Here is an 18,298-nt window from a genome sequence, read left to right as displayed (position 1 = left end):
TTTTTCTCCAAGGAAGAATTTAGTCCACCTGATCATGGATGGTTGAATAGCAATAAACTTTCACTGCCTTTGTGCTTGCAGAACAACTCTTTGGTGTGCTATCAGACTTTCTTTTGCATTCTTTACAGTCTTTTTATCCATTCAGGACTGCAAGAAAATCCTCAAGGATTTCCTGCTGGGCTGTGCTATATAGTTTTGTAATGTGTTCCAAGGAACTGGCAGCAGCAGGACTTCTGGGCATTTACTGGTCACCAGTGGATGATCCCCTCCTTTTAAGCATTCCAGGTTTTTGTTTTGGATTTTTTTTTTTTTTAACTTGACAAGACACCATTAGGGTGAACAGCTCTGCACAATAACAGAACACACATTTTTTACCCAAAGAAGGCTATAAATAGAATAACATCAGGAATCAAATCACTCTGTCTCTGGCAAAAGATGAGCTCTTTTTCAGGTTGGGAATAAAGCCTCTTGGCAGCAAACTCTGTCAAACCCTGCCAAAATCCCTGCTTATTCTGGGTGGAAGCTGCCTCTTAGCAGGGCCCTGATGGCATTGCTGCAGCTCAGGCTCTGAGAGTATTTTCACTGGAACCCCCCACTGCTCAGCAGCTGCCACTCAAAAGTTAAAGCTGTCTTTAGGATGAAGCCTGGCACGAAGGGCAGACTTTGGGAAGCTCAGATAATGATTTTAGAAAGTCTGTAGGTCTCCTTTTCAAACCAGGAGGTGCAGAGATGCTGCTTTCAGCTTGCTGACTTTCCTCTCTGGCCACACCATCCCTGGATGCTGTTACATTGTCAGCTTCTTTTATCCAGATTTTTATCCAAAAAATGTAAAGCTGGAAGTCTAAAAAGGTCAGTCAGGAGTCACAGTGTGTGCTCATACAGTCAGGACATCAGGCTGCATTTCTATTCTGAGTTTCCAAATATTTTAAATTATTTGGGGAAAAAAAAAAAACAACACCAAACAATTCTGTTTCTGGTGACACTTCAGTTAAGTGCCAGCCCCATGAGCAATCTTGTTTTCTGTATCATCAAAAGCTTAGATTTGAATTTTGTATGGATACACAGAAGCTGAAAACTGATCAAAATGTTCAAATTTCATGTGCTATGAACAGGTGGATACAATATGCACCATGTAAGTTTTAAAAGTTAGCTGTGGCAATCTTCAGATACTGAGAGTGCAGTTTCAGAATTTTATTTTCCCTTTAAGTAATGTCAGTGATCCAACTGCCTAGGCAGAGCCAAATGAGAAATCAGAATGAAAATCATAAAACTGCCAGTCCTCAATTATATTTTCTTCAAGAAACTCTTTCCAACAGTTTCATTTTCCTAATGCCCTGCATTATTTTAGATCCTATACTGAGATTACTTTTAGTGGAAATGACTCAAAGGGGAAGGAAAATAAACCCAGTTCAGTTTTCAAATTACTTTGTTGCTCTTTTCTCTTGATGTGATCAGGAGGGAAAAGGTGTGGAGGAAAGGAATCCCACCTAAAGGAGCCTGTTACATTAACCAGGGGGAAAAAAAGCTCAAATTTACCGATGGTCTCCATGGTGTCCCTCTCCTCTATCAGCAGCTGGGCTCTGGGAATGTCTATGTGCATCCTCAGTGTTTGCTGCTGCTTGTTAAGAGTGTCTGATGTCCTGGTGTTCTTGCTGAAAACAAAGGAGAAGTGAAGATATTAACATTCAGCCTAAATGAAAAGATATTTGCAAACTTCCTCCTTTTCAATCTGTCCAGCTCAAAACCACCAATGTGACCATAATCAGCAGAAACCACTCACACATTTGATTTTGCCCTCTTCAGAACAAGTGCATGGTATTAATTTATTGCACGTGGCAAGCATTAGATGAATGCACAGTGTGGAGGGATGTGGTCTGTCCTCCATCAGCAGGAACCTGAGAATTTCACACAGTTTTCTTCAAGGGCTCTCATAATGAAATTAATAAAAACACTTTGGAAGATGGATCTTTTCTTTCAGTCTTCATGAATCTGAGTAAAGCAATATGCAGCTGATCAAACAGGTTGGTAGGAAAATGATGTCTTGAGTAATTTCTAATTGTTTTTTTATATTTTCATTATTTTTAATTAGCTAAGTTTCAAATATCAGTTTAATAAATGAAAAAGCAAATTAATAACTAGGCATACTATTAATAGGTTGCATAAAATAAATAAAGCCTGTAGTCCCATTGATGTTCCAAGACAAAAATTGCAAATCTTATTTACATTTGTGGATTATGTCTAATTGATTGATGCAATAATCTAAAAAAGAACATAAACCAATTATCTTATCATCGTGCAAATTGAAACAATTTCATTTTGAAGTTTGTGTACCAGAAAATGACTTCTTAAATGAGCTGTCTACCAAAAGCAAATGAAAATGGATGGTAAAACCAAGTGCCACAGTCATTTCTATTGCAGAGCTTGCACCAAAAACCCTTCAGATTGCATTAAACAGGAACATTTTGCCCTTTTAGACGTAATTAATCTCTGGATGAAATGAAATATTTGCAAATACTTCATGCAGGGAGGCTGTGGAGAGTTGAGAGAAATCAGCCAGCAGCGTGATCCAGGTGCTCAGGCTTCAAAGAGCTGTAAGATCCAAGTGGAGGCTCATTTTCTAGTGTAAAATAGCTGCAGATCACTCAGTTTAATTCTGCTTTGGCTGGGAATTCTTGCTGTTAATGGAATCAGCAGAGGACTGGTCAAGGGATAAGCTCAGTTCTTCTGTGAGCACGGGAGATTAATCCATGTATGATCACAGAATCACAGAATAGTGAGGTTGGAAGAGACCTCTAAGACCATCGAGTCCAACCTGCGCCCCAACACCTCAACCAGACTCCAGCACCAAGTGCCATGTCCAGTCTTTTTTAACACATCCAGAGATGGTGATTCTACCACCTCCCTGGGAAGAGCATTCCAGTACTTTATCATTCTTTCTGTGAAAATTTTTTCCTGATATCCAACCTGTACCTTCCCTGACATAGCTTTAGACTGTGTCCTGTGATGAGCCCACATCTCCAGGAAATTTGTGTTAGCTTCCTGCTGTGTCTCCACATCAGCAAGCCCTGATTACCTCAGGTTTGGACATTCTCCTAGAGACTCTTTTTGGAGGATTTTTCTAGCCATGTGGTCAGTGGTTCTGCTCCAAATCCAAGGGTGAGATCCACGAGGCACCTGGGAGCACCCCTCTGATTTTCACCTCCTGGCTTTCCCTGCTGTTGTGGTCCCCAGCATTACCACCATCTACACAGCCCAAATTTAATGTCTCTCTTCTCCTGGGTGATTGGATGGTGCTGCTCCCATCACACACACATGGGTATTTGAAATGCATTCAAACAGGCCACAACTGGTGCTTCATTCAATCATCATGGAAGCAAAATATCAGAGAGCCCCCCAGGGCTTCCAGAATTTTCTCCATAAATAATCATGGGAGAATGGTCATCACAGAGTCTTACTAAAAACCATAAATTTTCAAAGACATGTAGAATTGTCAAATGCAGATAAATTCCACACTGGTGTTCTCTAAGTCTCTGCACGGAGTGGATGCCACCCAAGTTGCTAAAATGTTGAGAGAATCAGACAGCAATATTTTATCTGCATGCCAAATATGCTTGGATAGAGGTCCTTGGGAAGTTGGACTGCTCTGGACTTGTCCAAAGTTGTAGAGCAAATGTAGAGCACCTGTTCCAGTGCCTCACTGCCCTCTGAGTAAAGAACTTTTCCCTGATATTTAATCTAAACCTGCCCTCTTTCAGTTTAAAGGAAAGTGATTTGTTTTTTATGTCCAATTTCAATAATTCAATAGTTACAGGACACACAGAGTCTGATACATCTAGAGTCTGTGCAGTCCCTGACTGAGTCTGGGAATTGCATCTCTGCATTCACTGGGGATGCAGGAGACAGAGGGATGGGGTCAGACTCCTGCTCAGAGAATGCAGATCCCAGAATGCCAGAGCTGGAGCTCTTCAGCAGGATGAATGCTCTGTATTTCCATTATTAGAAAGCACTCAACCAACACAGGAAGCATTGTTTGGATCACAGGGAGCAGCAGCAGAATTTTCCCCAGATTTGCAGTTTTACTGCTCACCTGACAAGAGAGAATTCCCAATCCCAACCTTGGCTCCAGGGATAGTTTCATGCAAAATATGTGGGAGGTTTTTCAAGCCAGAACTGGAACCTAGGCCTCTCTCTTTATTCAGGAATATTCCCTGCTATTCTTGAGAGTTATTCCTTGGTTTGTGGGCTGCCTCTCCTCCTCCTTGCTGAGCTAATTAATTCCCCTGCATGCAGCAGTGACATGGGGTGTCCAAACACAGCACAGGCAGCTGGCAGAAGCAAGGGGGTTGTTGCTGATTAGGATGCTCTCTCATTCTGGCTCAGGGAATTTTGAATTCTTTTTTTTGCAGACCACAACAGCTCAGCTTTCAAGTTATAAAATCCTAAAGTGCCAACAGCAATGAAAAGCCTCTAGGGCTTGGAAACAGGGCAAAGAAGGTTTCACTTTTGAAGCTTCCTAAACTAAATTCAGGCAAAAATATTTTAATGGTCTGGTGGATGAGGAGTCCAATGATTAATTCTTTAAAGGACAAAATGTATCTATCTTTATTTTTTTAATATTTACAGACATAAAATCCCCAAAAATAAACATGTGGGTTTTTTTTACTTATCAGACCCTGTAAGGATCTGTGTATAATAGAATTAGTTCCCTCTGGTTCAAAGAATGTCTGAGCTCCAAATCATTAGGCACTGGGAGCCTGTCAGGAGACTGGGGCACAGAATCACAGAATCATGGCTTGGGTTGGAAAAGACCTTAAAGATCATCTCATCCCAACCCCATGCCATGGGCAGGGACACCTCCTACAATCCCAGGGTGCTCCAAGCCCTGTCCAGCCTGGCCTTGGACACTGCCAGGCATGAAGGATCCACAACTTCTCTGCACAACATGTTCCAGTGCCTCATTGCCCTCTGAGTAAAGAATTTCTTCCTAATATTAAATTAAACCTGCCCCCTTTCTGTTTGAAACCCTTGCCCCTTTTCCTGTCACTGTCTGCCCATATTAAAAGTCCCTCTCCTTTTCCTAAGCTCCTTCCAGGAAATGAAAATGCCTCAATGAGATCTGTCAAAGACATATTTTATGAAAAATCCTTTCACTAGGATTTTTCTCCTGAGAAGCTGAGAAGCCTCAGAAAAGAAATGTAAACAATAATTACCTGATGGCTGTGGAATGTGGTTTGGGGGTTGCTTACTAACAGGTGAATCTTTAATTTATTCCATGTGAATTGTTTTTACTTGATGACCAATCATGGTCCAGCTGTGTTGGGACTCTGGTCACAAGATTTTATTATTCATTCCATTCCTTTTTAGCTTTCTGATGTCTCCTTTCTCTTTCTTTAGCATAGTTTTAGTATATCATTTTCTTTTAATATAATATAGATCATAAAATAATAAATCAGCCTTCTGAAACATGGAGTCAAGATTCTCATTTCTTCCCTCATCCTGGGGACCCTCAAACACCATCACAGAGGTCTCCCCAAAGACTTCTCCATTCTGAAGAATCCCTCAGTATTCTCAGTAATTTGCCATATTCTTTTACTTTACTAAAGTTCCTGCTTTTATCTCTATTTCAAACAGGTATTTGGGCAGGTGTTAGGTCTGAGTACAGCTTTTATGTTGAGTCTGTGGATAAAGGCCTTTTCCAGAGCAAGTACATTGTACAGGGCTTTTTGAAACAGTCCACAGTTTGTTGTAAAAACATACGGGAAACTAAATCAGAATATCTGGGGATAAAAGATTCTTCACCTTGTGTTCAAAATTTGAAAACTCAGTGAATTCCTAAACAGATTCACAGTGAACTGTTACACAGAGCGTGGCTGGAGTGATGCTTTCACCCAAAAGAAATTGAAAATCTGTGCTTATCCAACAGCAGGGGTTTTTATTTGTGAGTTTAAGATACCAACAATGAGTTGTGCAGCTCCCATTAAACTGCTGACTTATCCTGCTCCACAGACATTTGGCTTACACAGCCAAAGCCAGTGACTCTCAAAGCAAAGACTAAAGCTCCATTTTTAATCCTCTTTACACACCCTCATGAAAATCTCCTCAAAGGGAAAGATACACAGAGCTCTCTCCAGGCCTCACACCTTCCTACCAAGCAGGGAATCATCTGGTCTGCCCTCTCCTCAAATGCCCCCTTTCTTGACAACTTTATCACAGCAGACTTTGGTGAAATCATCAAGATAAAATAAATCGGGGGTTTATCACATGTGACTGTTGTTTTGGAGAGGGCTTATTATCCTTTGATTATTCACATGCTACATCTTCAGGAACATCTGCTGTTTGTGGGTAGCTCAGGTTTTGGTTGAATGTATTTCACAGATTTGTCACAAATGAGAGCTCCCAGTGCTGGCATGAATGTAAATATAAGACTATATCCCCTATTTCCTCTGAAGTTCTGATCTAACAGTCATTTGCCTCTGTTCAAACTTTTAGAAAAGAAATATAAAATAGGTTTATGTGATAAAACCAGGATTATTTGTTAATAAATCAGATGAGAGGAACTGGTTTGATGACCATGTTTCAATGCTGGTGAAAGGAAAAGCCAAATGAAATGGTGGCAGGTGAGTTACCTGGAAAAACAGCTCTGAACCAAGGACTGAGAGGGGACCTGGCTGCTCCCTGAGTATATCAGGCAGGGAGGACAAAAAATCCTTAATTTGGTAACCATCAGCAAAGGAAAAAGTGGGTAAAACCTGGGCACTTCTGAGGGAAGCTTGGTGAAGTTTTCTAAGTGCCAGAGGAGTGAGGCTCTGAAATGGCCTTGCAGAAGTGGTGGCAAGGCTTGTGAGGCCAGCCTGGGCTGGGGCAGAGCGTTCCCAGCTTTGCAGAGGGGCTCTGAGCCACTGGGACTGAAAGGCTCCATGCAGGGGTTTCAGCTGCTCCCTGCTGGCTTTTTTTCAGGGTGATGCCTCAGGTTTGAGCTTTTCTATTTTTCAGCTTCTGTGCTGCTTTAGTGTGTGGGTCTGGGTTCATATTATGGGATGGAGAGCTCTGTGCACAGAGCAGGGAGACAAAACAATTCCTGCTCCAGCTGGGCACCAAGGACAAATGAGCCAAATCTCAGCCCAGGAGCACAAACCCCGTGGGCTGGAGAGAGAAAAACAAGCAGGGTGGGAGTGCCTGGGCTAAAGCTGGGCTGGGACAATGAACTGCAAGGTGGGAATGGAGCAGAGCTGATCCCAGGGAGAGACCCCGTGCCCGGCCGGGCATTTTGGGGCCATTTTGGGTCATCTTGGGTGCAGCCCTGGCTGGGCTCTGGTGCTGCCCAAGGTGGGTCCATGGAGGAGATCCTTGGAATCAATCCCTGCTTTATTCTTTAGCTCTGCCCAGCCCCTGCTCTGGGTCAGCCTTCTCAAGGCATCAAGGGAACAAACTTGCTGCATGTGCTGATCTGTAGCACCAGGAGCCACCAGGGCAAACGCTCCTGAAGCTGCTGAACACCAGAATCTGCTGCCACGGGCAGCCAGGGAGGGCATGACCTGGACTGCATGACCAGTCCTGTTAACATCACTGGGCTTATTCAGATATGATGGCATGGAGCTGAATTTACACCAAACCCATCTGTCACCATGCCTTTGCTGAGTTTATTCTTACAATAGAAGTGAACTTTATCACGGGTGAGGAACTTTGGAGTGTGGTTCGTGTGGTGAAATATCTATGACATTGTCAAATTTGTTGCTGGAATATAAAAAATATTTTCTAGCAACCCAAAATTCATTTGAACTCAAAAATAATCCCTTGGTGATCCCAGTTTCAAATATATGCAGTGGTTCTAAAGTTCAGTATTTTCCCTAGACAAAACAACAAACATTGAAGTTATGAAATTTCCATCTTTGAAAGAATTGTGGTGCCAGAATAGTCATTATGATGCAATTCAACAACTGAATTAGATTTCTGAATGCTGAGCTGAAGGAACAGAAGTGAAAAATAATAAATGGGTTTACCTGCTCTTTTATACCTTTGGGTATAAGCAGCTAACAACAGTGAATTACATAAATAGAGCTGCAAAATTTAGAGATATTCACAGCCAGGAATTTATTGCCTTTAATCAGATGATCTCTGAAGAGCAATTACTTTGATAAATATTATTAAAATGTTTTTCAGAGTGGGAAAAATGTCCAAATGGACCTACACAGCTTCTAGGATTTAATCTAACATGAGATATCAGATTTTTTTAATCATTGTAGCTCCTCACACTATCCAAAAAGTGTCTTCTTTCTCTCATGTCTGACCACCAGTGCATCACAGTTCTCCACAGACAGACAAATGGTGTGTTTTGGAAAAGGGTTTAGGAATAAAAAGTTTACTTCTCCATTTGTCCCTCTAAAAATTCTGAAATATGATACTATAATTGACAGACATTTTTCAATTAAACAAAACCCAATAAAATTCAATTTGTTCTTACCTCATAAGCATTTCGGCCAAACTCTTTGCATCTAGAAGAAAACAGAAGAAATGTCATCACAAATGAAAATCTATTTGAGAGATGCATTATTACCAAGTGGTTTGAATCAGCCATGTGTGACACCACTGTTGTTTCTAGATCAATGGCAAGAATAAAAGTGTCTCAAAGTCCCTGCTTTTGCTGAAATTGCATTTCTGCTCCAAACCTGTTTAGTTCCCCAGTAGCACCCAAGATGATAAGAAAAATACAAATTACCATTGGCTTAGCTAGAAAAAGGCTACATAAACATATCAGAAATAGGAACAATTTAACAAATAATGAATATCTCAGTTCTTTCATGCTATGGGTAGCAAATGAACAGGCGAGGGAAGAAGAAAAGGCAAGAAAACAGGAATTTTGATATCCATCTCTGGGCAAGAGCCAAAGCCAGGCTGGATGAGCAAGTGTCAACCTGGCATTTCCAAACCAGATGTGAGCAAGGGATGGCACCAAGGAGTCAAATTGGAATCCCAGAATCCCTGAGCTTGGAAAAAACCTCCAAGAGTTCAGGCTGTGCCTGATTCCCACCCTGTCCCCAGCCCAGAGCACTCAGTGCCACCTCCAGGTGATACTTCCAGGGATGGGCACTGCAGAGCTCCCTGGGCAGCCCTGCCAAGGCCTGAGCCCCCTTTCCATGGGCAAATTCCTGCTGCTGGCCAAGCTGAGCCTGCCCTGGCACAAACTTGCTTGCTTGCACTCAAATATGAATATTTTCCCAGTAGAAATAATCCAAAATCCTCCTGGGTCTTCAGAGTAGGGCTACACATGAAACAGAGGATGGTTCATTCCCACATGGATCAGCCCTGCAAAATAAGACACTGCTGAAGGAAAAATATTCCTCCTGTTCCTGTCATTGCTGCTATTATAAGCAGAAAATCCTTTGGGGCTATAATTATTTCAATACTTAGTTCAAAAGGCACAGCTGAAGTTTGGTTTTTCAGGTAGGCTTCTGTAAAACTTTATCAACATAATACACTAATTTCTGTGGTATCATCCAGCAAAACCAGGCAGCTCTGCTTTGTTCTCCTGCAGTCTGCTGCTAAACAAACTCACTTAAAATGCTGATTCCCAAGTCCCTAAGTTTATCACAGCAACAAAGCAGCCTTTTGTGCAACCAAGTGAAGCAAATCTGAGAAGAAAGCAATTCCAAGTTCTAAGTCTTCAAACACCTCTTATATGGAAGTTTACATTTCTTCTTTTATCTGCTTCTTGTAAATCTATCAGCACCTGCCAAGACATTTACTGAGTTTATCTTTGTTTTCTCCATCCCACTTTTTTATTCCTCAATCACCTCTTGGGTCTGCAACACCTACAACAATTTCCTAACTTGTGATCCTATTAAATATCCTGCTTTTAAAATGCCAAGGATGCAGGCAGAAACAAGCCACATCTTCACACATCTCTACAGTTTGTGTTGTACTAATTTTTAAAAGGTATGGACAGAGGGCTCTTTTTATTCATTAAAAAATCTCAGCAAACCCCCTTTTATCCACTTTTCTGAATTGTATTTATCTGACACAGTGCCAGCTTGCCTCTCTTAAGCTTTATTCCTCACCTACCACTGGAGAAGCTGGAATTCTGTGCTCCCTCTAGGTCTGTTTGCTCCACTCCTTCATTTTAACACCTTCCTCCACCCCTTTCCAGCACAAAGCATGGAAGATTCATGGTGGAGGGAAGGATGGTTCATCTGGGGTGTCTCATCTAAACCAAACATTTATTTTGGGCACTCAGAATTTCACTCAGACCCATTTTTCACCTGGAATGAGATTGTCTTTGCCATTAACACCTGGAACTGGCAGTGCCTAACAGATGACAATATCTTTGCCATCAGTCATAAACCAAAAGATCAACACTGCTGCTCCCAAAGGAGTTTTGTTACTGACTTCCAAATACCCAGGAAGGGACAAATTTCTTCAGAAGAATACAAAAAAACCAAACAAACCCAACACAATAATAATAATGACTCTGGTTGCAAGTAATGGGGCTTTTTTTAGCAAATTTTATGATGCTTCTTGTTATTCTAGCAGCACCAGGATTATGAAGACCCTGTGCACACATTCTCCCTCTGGCACACATAATCAGGGTGGTTTAAAATGCAGATATTGTTTTCATTCAGCCTGCAGCTTTTGAAGAAATTGCTGTCTCCTTAAGTGAAGTCTGTGGGTATTTGTGCAAGGAATTTACAACTCAAGAAAAGCAGAAAGGACAAAGTTGAAAATTATTACAATGTACTTCAGTTTGCTTTTCATAATTTTTTTATCAGGTTTAAATGGCAAACAATCTCCCTCAGATGTTCTCAGGTGCTGCCCAGCACACTGAGGATTTCTGTGTTGCACCTGGAAAAGAATTCACACCAATCCATGTACATGGCACAGAAGTTCTTGTTAACACATGTTGATTCTTGGTTAAAGAGATGCACAGGAGATTGTGCACCTTCAGTAAAACATAAGTACTGAAGGGAGAAAACTCAATCAGCTGACTTTAAATTTGTTAATTGTCCAAGCAGGGTGAGCAGAACTGCTGGAGATAATGACAGGCACACAGGTTGGTGTGGGATGGGACAAAAACCTGGAAGCCTAAAAGTGAATATCACAGAATCACAGAATGGGTTTGGATGGAAGGCACCTTAAAGATCATCTCATCTCATCATCCCACCCCTGCCATGGCAGGGACACCTTCCACTGCCCCAGGCTGCTCCAAGCTCCAGTGTCCAACCTGGCCTTGGGCACTGCCAGGGGTCCAGGGGCAGCCACAAAATTTCTGAGCAACCTATTCCAGTATTTCACCACCATGCCAGGGAAGAATTTCCACCTAAGATCCCATCCAGCCCTGCCCTCTGGCACTGGGAGCCATTCCCTGGGTGCTGTCCCTGCATCCCCTGGGAATTGTCTCTCTCCAGCTTTCCTGGGGCTCCTCCAGGCCCTGCAAGGCCACCCTGAGCTCAGCCCAAAGCTTCTCCTGTGCAGGTGAGCAATGCCAGCTGTGCCAGCCTTTCCTGCCAGCAGAGCTGCTCCAGCCCTCTGCCCATCCTGGAGCCTCCTCTGGGCTCTCTGCAGCAGCTCCAGCTCCTCCAGGGCTGGGACCCCTCTACAACAACTTAATGTGTCCAAAACATCAGCTCCAGGAGAAATGTCATTGTCACAAACCACTGACCAGAGATTTAATGTGCTTATCCTGCAGCACCCTTTTGATCAGCTGATTGATAATCCTTTCTAAAATAAGCCAGCATCCCTGGCTGTGTCCTGTCACCTCCCAGGTTTGAGGTGGTGAAAGCAGGGCTTGGGAAGGGGGCAAGGATGACAGAGGGAAGGGGATGATCTCTGCTCCAGCCAAGCATCACTTCAGTGAAAAAGCCACAGCCATCACTTTTCTTTGCTGGCACAGCCACCTTTAAAATTCTTAACACACTTTGCCCCCTGGGAAATCAGGGACAGTGATGGAGTTTTAAATTGCATCCTGCCACTCCTGAACTAGCACGCCGTGCTGATCCTTTCTGCTTGTGTTAAGGTGAATTGGATTCCAAAACAAAGGGAAAACCATTCCAGGAGTAGCAGAGCTGGGTTAGCAGCCAGAAGGAGCATTAAACCATCAGGCTTCTCTTTGAGAATATCTGCTGAACTCCTGAGTGGCTGCATGAACTCCAGCAGCCAAGGGACCTTTTTGTGTCACCTGGCTGGTGGAACAACTAAACTGGGCAGAAATCAGGGACTTGGCTGAGAACTCTGCTTTCTTTCTAAAGGAGGAAGAAAAATGTTTCACTGTCCCTACATCCAGACAAGTGGATCAAGAAAGGAGAGGCTGCTGTTCTTCAACAGAAATGGGAACTCAAACCCACTGTCCATAGGCAGGGATGCAAATGTTTGCATGCAGAGCACACTGCAAATAAATCTGCAATTCCCTCTCCCCTTTGTCAAACAGGTTCAAAACCACCACATCTGCAGCCACAAAAGCAAGAGTTACATCCGTAATTTGCACAAATTATTTTGGAAGGTCCTAAAATACGTGGAGATTATTTTTCTGATGTGGACTAGAGGAAATCCTGATTTAGGAAAAAAGAATATTGTGCCTCAAAGAAACCCCACCAGGTCATACAAACCCAGTGATAATGTGATATTTCCCTTTCAAAAATTGTATGAAAGTTAATCACAACAATTGCTAGAGCAAACCATTTATTTTTTTAGTTAGGACATCAGAAAAACTTGCACAGATTTGTTTTAGAGAACTTAGTAAGGAGTTCTCTGAAACACCAATATTTATTGTCAGGAAAGCTTTTAGAACATGAAGTTTCTGCTCCAGAAGAGCAGAAAATGTCAAACATGGGATCAGTCTTCAAAAAGAATGAGCCAAAAAAATTCTGAGTTACTGAAGTCCTATCAGTCTGATCTTGGCAGTGCACAAAATAATAATAAAAAATATTTGAGTGAAGCTTAATGAAATGAATTAAAAGGATAATTGAGGCCAATCAATACAGACTTGTGGTCAAGCAGCCATGTCAAACAAAATGGATTTTTTAAAATGAGATTAAAATTTGCTGAGAATTAATGACATAGGAAAAAAACTCTCACTGGGATATGATTAAATCACAGTAAAAAGTCATATTTATGTTTCCCTAAAACAAAGTTCCAGTAACTCCAACTATTTTAACAGAAAGTAGCATGATGCAAAAATTAACTCAGTAGCTATATAAAATGAATTTCAACCTATTCCGACCCCAATTTGAAGCAAAGAATCATTATTCAGTACTTTTTGTCTGGGACATTTATCAGTGATCTGGAGTAAATAATATAATATCTAATCAAAGTTTGAAATGATACAAGAATTTGGTAGCTAAACTATAAGGGAAATGCCAGATCACTAAGAAAATAGTCTGGATCATAAGGTTTATAACAAGAACACAAACCAGGGCTGTACAACAGGGAATGCTTTCCTGCTTCAGAGCAATCAGAGAACTGGCAAATGATCTCAATGGATAAAATGCCAAGGTTGTAAGGGACGGGAAAACTACAGAGGAAAATGAAAATATATGTTTCATTTACCAATTAAAGCATTAAGAAATGACTTGGTTACCACCATGTGGAAAGGATATCCTTGGAGACTGAAAATGTTACAAAAAAGAATTTCTGCACTGTAAAGAAGTAAGACAGGACCAGATGGGATGTCGAGCTGTAGTGTGACAAATTCAGCTAAAGTGAGACACAACTTTTACAGAACTGGTACTTAAATACTGATTTATTTTATCAAAAGTACTGATGAAATCTTTTCCACTGCTTGTGTTTAAGTGAAGCTCCAATATTTTTCTAAATTCCTCTTTTCTGAGAGGAAATAGTTCAGATAAATTTTATTTTATGCAAAAGCCACCCTGGTCAGTGATCATCACCCTTCCTCAAGGGACTGTAACTCAAGATTCTATGAATACTTGTAAATTAACCATGAAAAAATAATGTGCAGAAACATCATTTTCTAGAGCCAAAGGGCTTGAGATGCCCTGCTCATTACTGGATGGAATTCCACAGTATTTCTAAGAAGATAAGAAAACACTTTCTTTTTCTTTACCACAATTTTTTCAATGAAAAAACCCCAAACTGGGAAGGTAAATGGCTTTTAAGGTTTTGAAGAAAAAGTGATTATACAAGTTAAAGCATCCAGATGTCCTGATTTCCAGGGCTGTGAATGAACCATAAGGTTGGTTGTCCTTCTTTATATATGAATTTGCCCATGACCTCTGTCTTTTTCTCTTTTTTTAAACTCCAGAATATTGTTACAAAAGACAAAATTAGACCCAAAAGAGAGAGAAGTAGGAAGATCAGAAGAAAAACATAGGGTTGGTCCTGTTTTAATAAGTACCATGATCATATTTTGGTTAAAATACAAATAACTAATCAATTTGGTGGCTCCTGGAAGAGATTACACTTATTTTTTGCAGATGATAAATTGTTTACTATTAATTCAGGTTTGGATTGGAAAGGATTTTCCTGAATAGCTTCAGGAAATACCTTCCCAAAATACCTTTTACAGTGCAAAAGCTGCAGGGCAGCAGTGTCAGACTGCAAGGGTCAAAAACTTGGCTGTGGCTCAGCCAGGGGTTTTTCCTAGAAAAATGATAAAGCTGAATGAATTCACAGATCTAAATCTTATTCACATAACAAACAACTGATTTTGAATAAGGATTAGAGGAAAATACAGATCAGTGAACAATGAAGTGTTGTGTAAACTCTGTTATAAAAAGTCATGGGGAAAATGTGGTAACAAATCTAATATCTGGTTGTGTGTTCTATCCTACTAAAATCTGGCTACTTTCATTTTATAATTTGGAAATAATGATTAGCATCTGCTGGAAAACTGAGATCCCCTCATCTTCAGAACATCTGATTTCATCCTTCAAAAGAAAAATCTACTTTAAACTCGTTGAGGGAAGCAAAGAAACAGCAAAAAAAGTAAAGCAAACCAATGAGAAATATCTTCTCTATGCAAAATAATAACAATGTATTTATTAATAATTTTTTTAGAAGCTTATGACCAAATGAAAAAGAAGGAATTTCTGCAGAAAACAAACATGCTCTGTTGTGTATTGCAGGAAAATGATCCCAGCTGGGGATTGCACACTTTGGTCACGTGCAGCCCCACTCCTATTTTCACATTCAGGCAGAGAGAAGCTCCACAGACACCCTCTTACCTCGCAGCCTCTTCAGCCTCTGCTCCCTCCTCCTCCTCCTGACGATCAGCAGCATCACAAAGAGCAGCAAGACCCCCACCAGGATACAGGAGATGGTCACCAGCATCTTTAGCCCTTCGTTGGTTCCCAGCCCTTCCTCACTTTGCACAACCGACTTGATGAGAGGAGGGATTGTACCTGGAAACAGGGTCAGGCATTAGAGGCCTCTTAACGAGGACAAAAGATTCAGTTCTCAGGGAATGAGGCATTTTGTTGTTTCAGGTGCTGGCAGAATCCTCAGCAGGATTTTTCTCTTTGGGCTGGAGGATACATTTGTGTGTCTACAGCCAGCAGCACATAACCAGGCTCATGGTCATGAGGGCCTGACTGCAGAGACAGAGATTATCAGAAATCCAGAAGAATTGTATTCATTGATTAAGGAAAACCATGTCTGATATGCAGTCAAATACTATGATTAGTTTGGAGCCCCATTAAATTATTAAAAAGCTGTAAGAGAGCTCAGAATTCCTGCCTATGTCTATTATTCCTTATTATGGGGAAATAGCACTGCTGTGACATTTCTGCTGGGCTTTGCTGTGCCAGGAACTCATTTGACAAAGCTCATTTTGTGCCACATACATCAGATTAATCCTTTGCACAGAAACATTCTGCTCTCAGTTCTGAGGGTGCAGCAGTGATAGTGATCTGAAATTCAGACAGCCAACCTGATACTAATCTGCTAAAGACTGTCTGACATTATACTCATCAGTAAAACAGGAGAGTAATGCTGGATAGAAACAATCAAATTTTGAGAGGGAAACGAGGGAAATGAATCTACCAGCTACTGGCAGGCAGCTCACTTTTTCATTCTGGGACATATTTGCATTTTGAATATACCTGGCTTCCTGGTGATATATAATACTTGAACTTTTCAATTCTTTTCTTCTTTACCTCTAAGGGACGTGAGAAGAATGCAGCACCTTCTGTGGAAGGCTGTTTAGTCATGGAAGACTTCTCACTCATTTCCTGATTACTATTAAACTGCTGAATGCAACCACAAATGAGGCTATAAAATGCAGATTTCCTTGAAATGCGTAGAAACACGTAAGTATTGTGAACTGTGATGGCTTTGGATGGAAGCTATTAAATTTTAACCAGCTACTGAAACATAAAAGTGGCTACTTACTTGCTAAAAGGAAAGGAGGGTGAGAGAGAAAAACAGGAACATCCTTTTTTACATTTTAATTGCTGCATTAAGTGATATAGTTATATCTCATTATGTGCTACACAGTATCAGAATAAAAACTGAGATCTGATGCAGTACAGTGTGAGTGCCATCACCACAGTGAAAATGTAGAATCCCAAGTCCTGGTTTTTTTTCAGAAGAGCTATTTCAGCTGCATATAAAGAGAAGAGCAGCTCCCTAAAAGGACAAATATAAAAAGAAAAGCTACAACCATCCAAACCTATATTAGGCACTTTGGAAAATTTGTTTTCTTACAATTGCATTTGGAATATTTTTCTAATGTTCCACTGCAGTTCTTCTCCATAATTTTCTTTTTTTTCTTTTTTTTTTGTTTTGTAATTTTCTGTTTCTTGAACACACAGCAGGATATTTTCATCTTGCCCTGAGATGCACATTTTGCACTACTTTAAAGGCAAATAAAATTATTAGATTAAGAAATGGAAAGAACTTCAAGCTCCTGGAGGTAATTCTAATAACTCTCTCCACATCCTCCTAAACCCTCCTGGATTACTAAAGGGCCAAAGTTTTCTCTGAATTACAGTCACAGAGACCATTAGGTTCAAGATTGCCTAAAATTATGTCTTTGATGAAAATCAAATGATGAGTGGCCTTTATTTCACTTAAACCTGAAGTGTTTGGATATGTGATTATCACTATCCATACTTCTCTCTAGACAAATGTAAACCTCATAACGTTGTAAACAGGCAGTTGGAGCTTAATTAAAAAGTCATACTGAACCTTTTCACATCACACCTTTGTTGCTCTTCAGCAATTGCATTAGAAATTACCAAAAATTAATCCTGCTATCCTGCTATGGTGGAGAAAACACCATTTCAACATTTGCTGTCATTCTAGGTGCCTGCTGGGAGCAGAATGGTCAAAGCTTTTTTCAGGACTCAGTCCCAGACAAATGGGGAGGGTTTGTTTTGTTTTCCAGGTCAGTTCACCATCACCCTTTGTTAGCCTGATTGGTGCCTCCCAGAAGTTATAATCTGAGTATCTCTGACCCCTTTTTCCCCTTGGTTGCAGCATCTCCCAGTGCACCCTGTGAACTCAGGAATGCTTCCCTGTGTCCCTCAGGGCAGGGAGTGCCTGGGTGGGTCAGAATCAATTAGCAGAGTTTGGAGCTGATCCGATTTAATGCCAGGGCTACCGAGGAGCTGATCCCCGAGCTGGGAAGCTCCTTTGCAGCTCTCCACAACTGCAGCTGCACAGGGCTAAAAATATCTCCTTATGGATTGTGTGCTTCTGAAAAAACAAGGGGCAGGCGGGTCAGCAAACCTGTAAGCTGGAAATCGTTGCTGAAATGCCCATGAACAGAGAGCAAAAAGCTGCACGTAGGTTTGTCATTAACCCTCTGACCTGACTGAGCACAGGGAGATTTGAGGGGAAGGATGCTGAGCCATGATATTCCTCAGCAGCTCTCCCACACACTGCAAAGTGACCCAAACCCACGTAACTCTGGGATTTCTGCAAACTTTACAAAGGCTTTATCTTAAAGCTGCTCAAGCTTCTAAGCTTGTTCTTAGCATTTGGCATCCCAGAACTTTCATATGCTGTGTTATCTCATCTTCAAAGTGCTACTCTTGTATCTGCTTTATCTGAGGGGCAGCTGTGACCCCTGCAAGCTGCAAGGGGCTAATCTCACATCACAGGGTGAATCAAAGGTAGAGGCAGGGACAGAACTCAAAAGTGGAGCTGGCCAAGAAGTTTCCACTGGCATTTTTTTCTGCAAACAAAAATTCCCTGTCTGTGGAAGCAAAAATTTCTGTATCAAATACTTGTAAGAATGATAATCATCATCATCATCATCAGTTTATAATTTCAGTTCTGAGTCAAACCTAGCAAATCTAGAAAATCTAAAAACTGAAATTTGCTTTTCCATCCATGTTTTTCTCTC

At 41.1% G+C, this 18,298-nt stretch overlaps 1 protein-coding gene across 1 annotated transcript in view; it reads right to left on the bottom strand.

The window, feature by feature from the left end:
* Positions 1 to 18,298, bottom strand: part of DSCAM (DS cell adhesion molecule) — a 386,044-nt gene that overhangs the window by 30,394 nt on the left and 337,352 nt on the right. Inside the window, exons 25-27 of the mRNA XM_030234233.2 lie at positions 15,174 to 15,350; positions 8,462 to 8,492; positions 1,537 to 1,652 (exon numbers count right to left, since the gene is read on the bottom strand). Coding sequence (XP_030090093.2) covers positions 1,537 to 1,652; positions 8,462 to 8,492; positions 15,174 to 15,350 — 324 coding nt within the window. The remainder of the gene's footprint in view (positions 1 to 1,536; positions 1,653 to 8,461; positions 8,493 to 15,173; positions 15,351 to 18,298) is intronic.

The sequence above is a fragment of the Serinus canaria genome, chromosome 1, assembly GCF_022539315.1.
Source record: "Serinus canaria isolate serCan28SL12 chromosome 1, serCan2020, whole genome shotgun sequence".
In the NCBI taxonomy this organism is placed as follows: domain Eukaryota; kingdom Metazoa; phylum Chordata; class Aves; order Passeriformes; family Fringillidae; genus Serinus; species Serinus canaria.
This window is presented reverse-complemented; position numbering and strand designations above follow the sequence as displayed.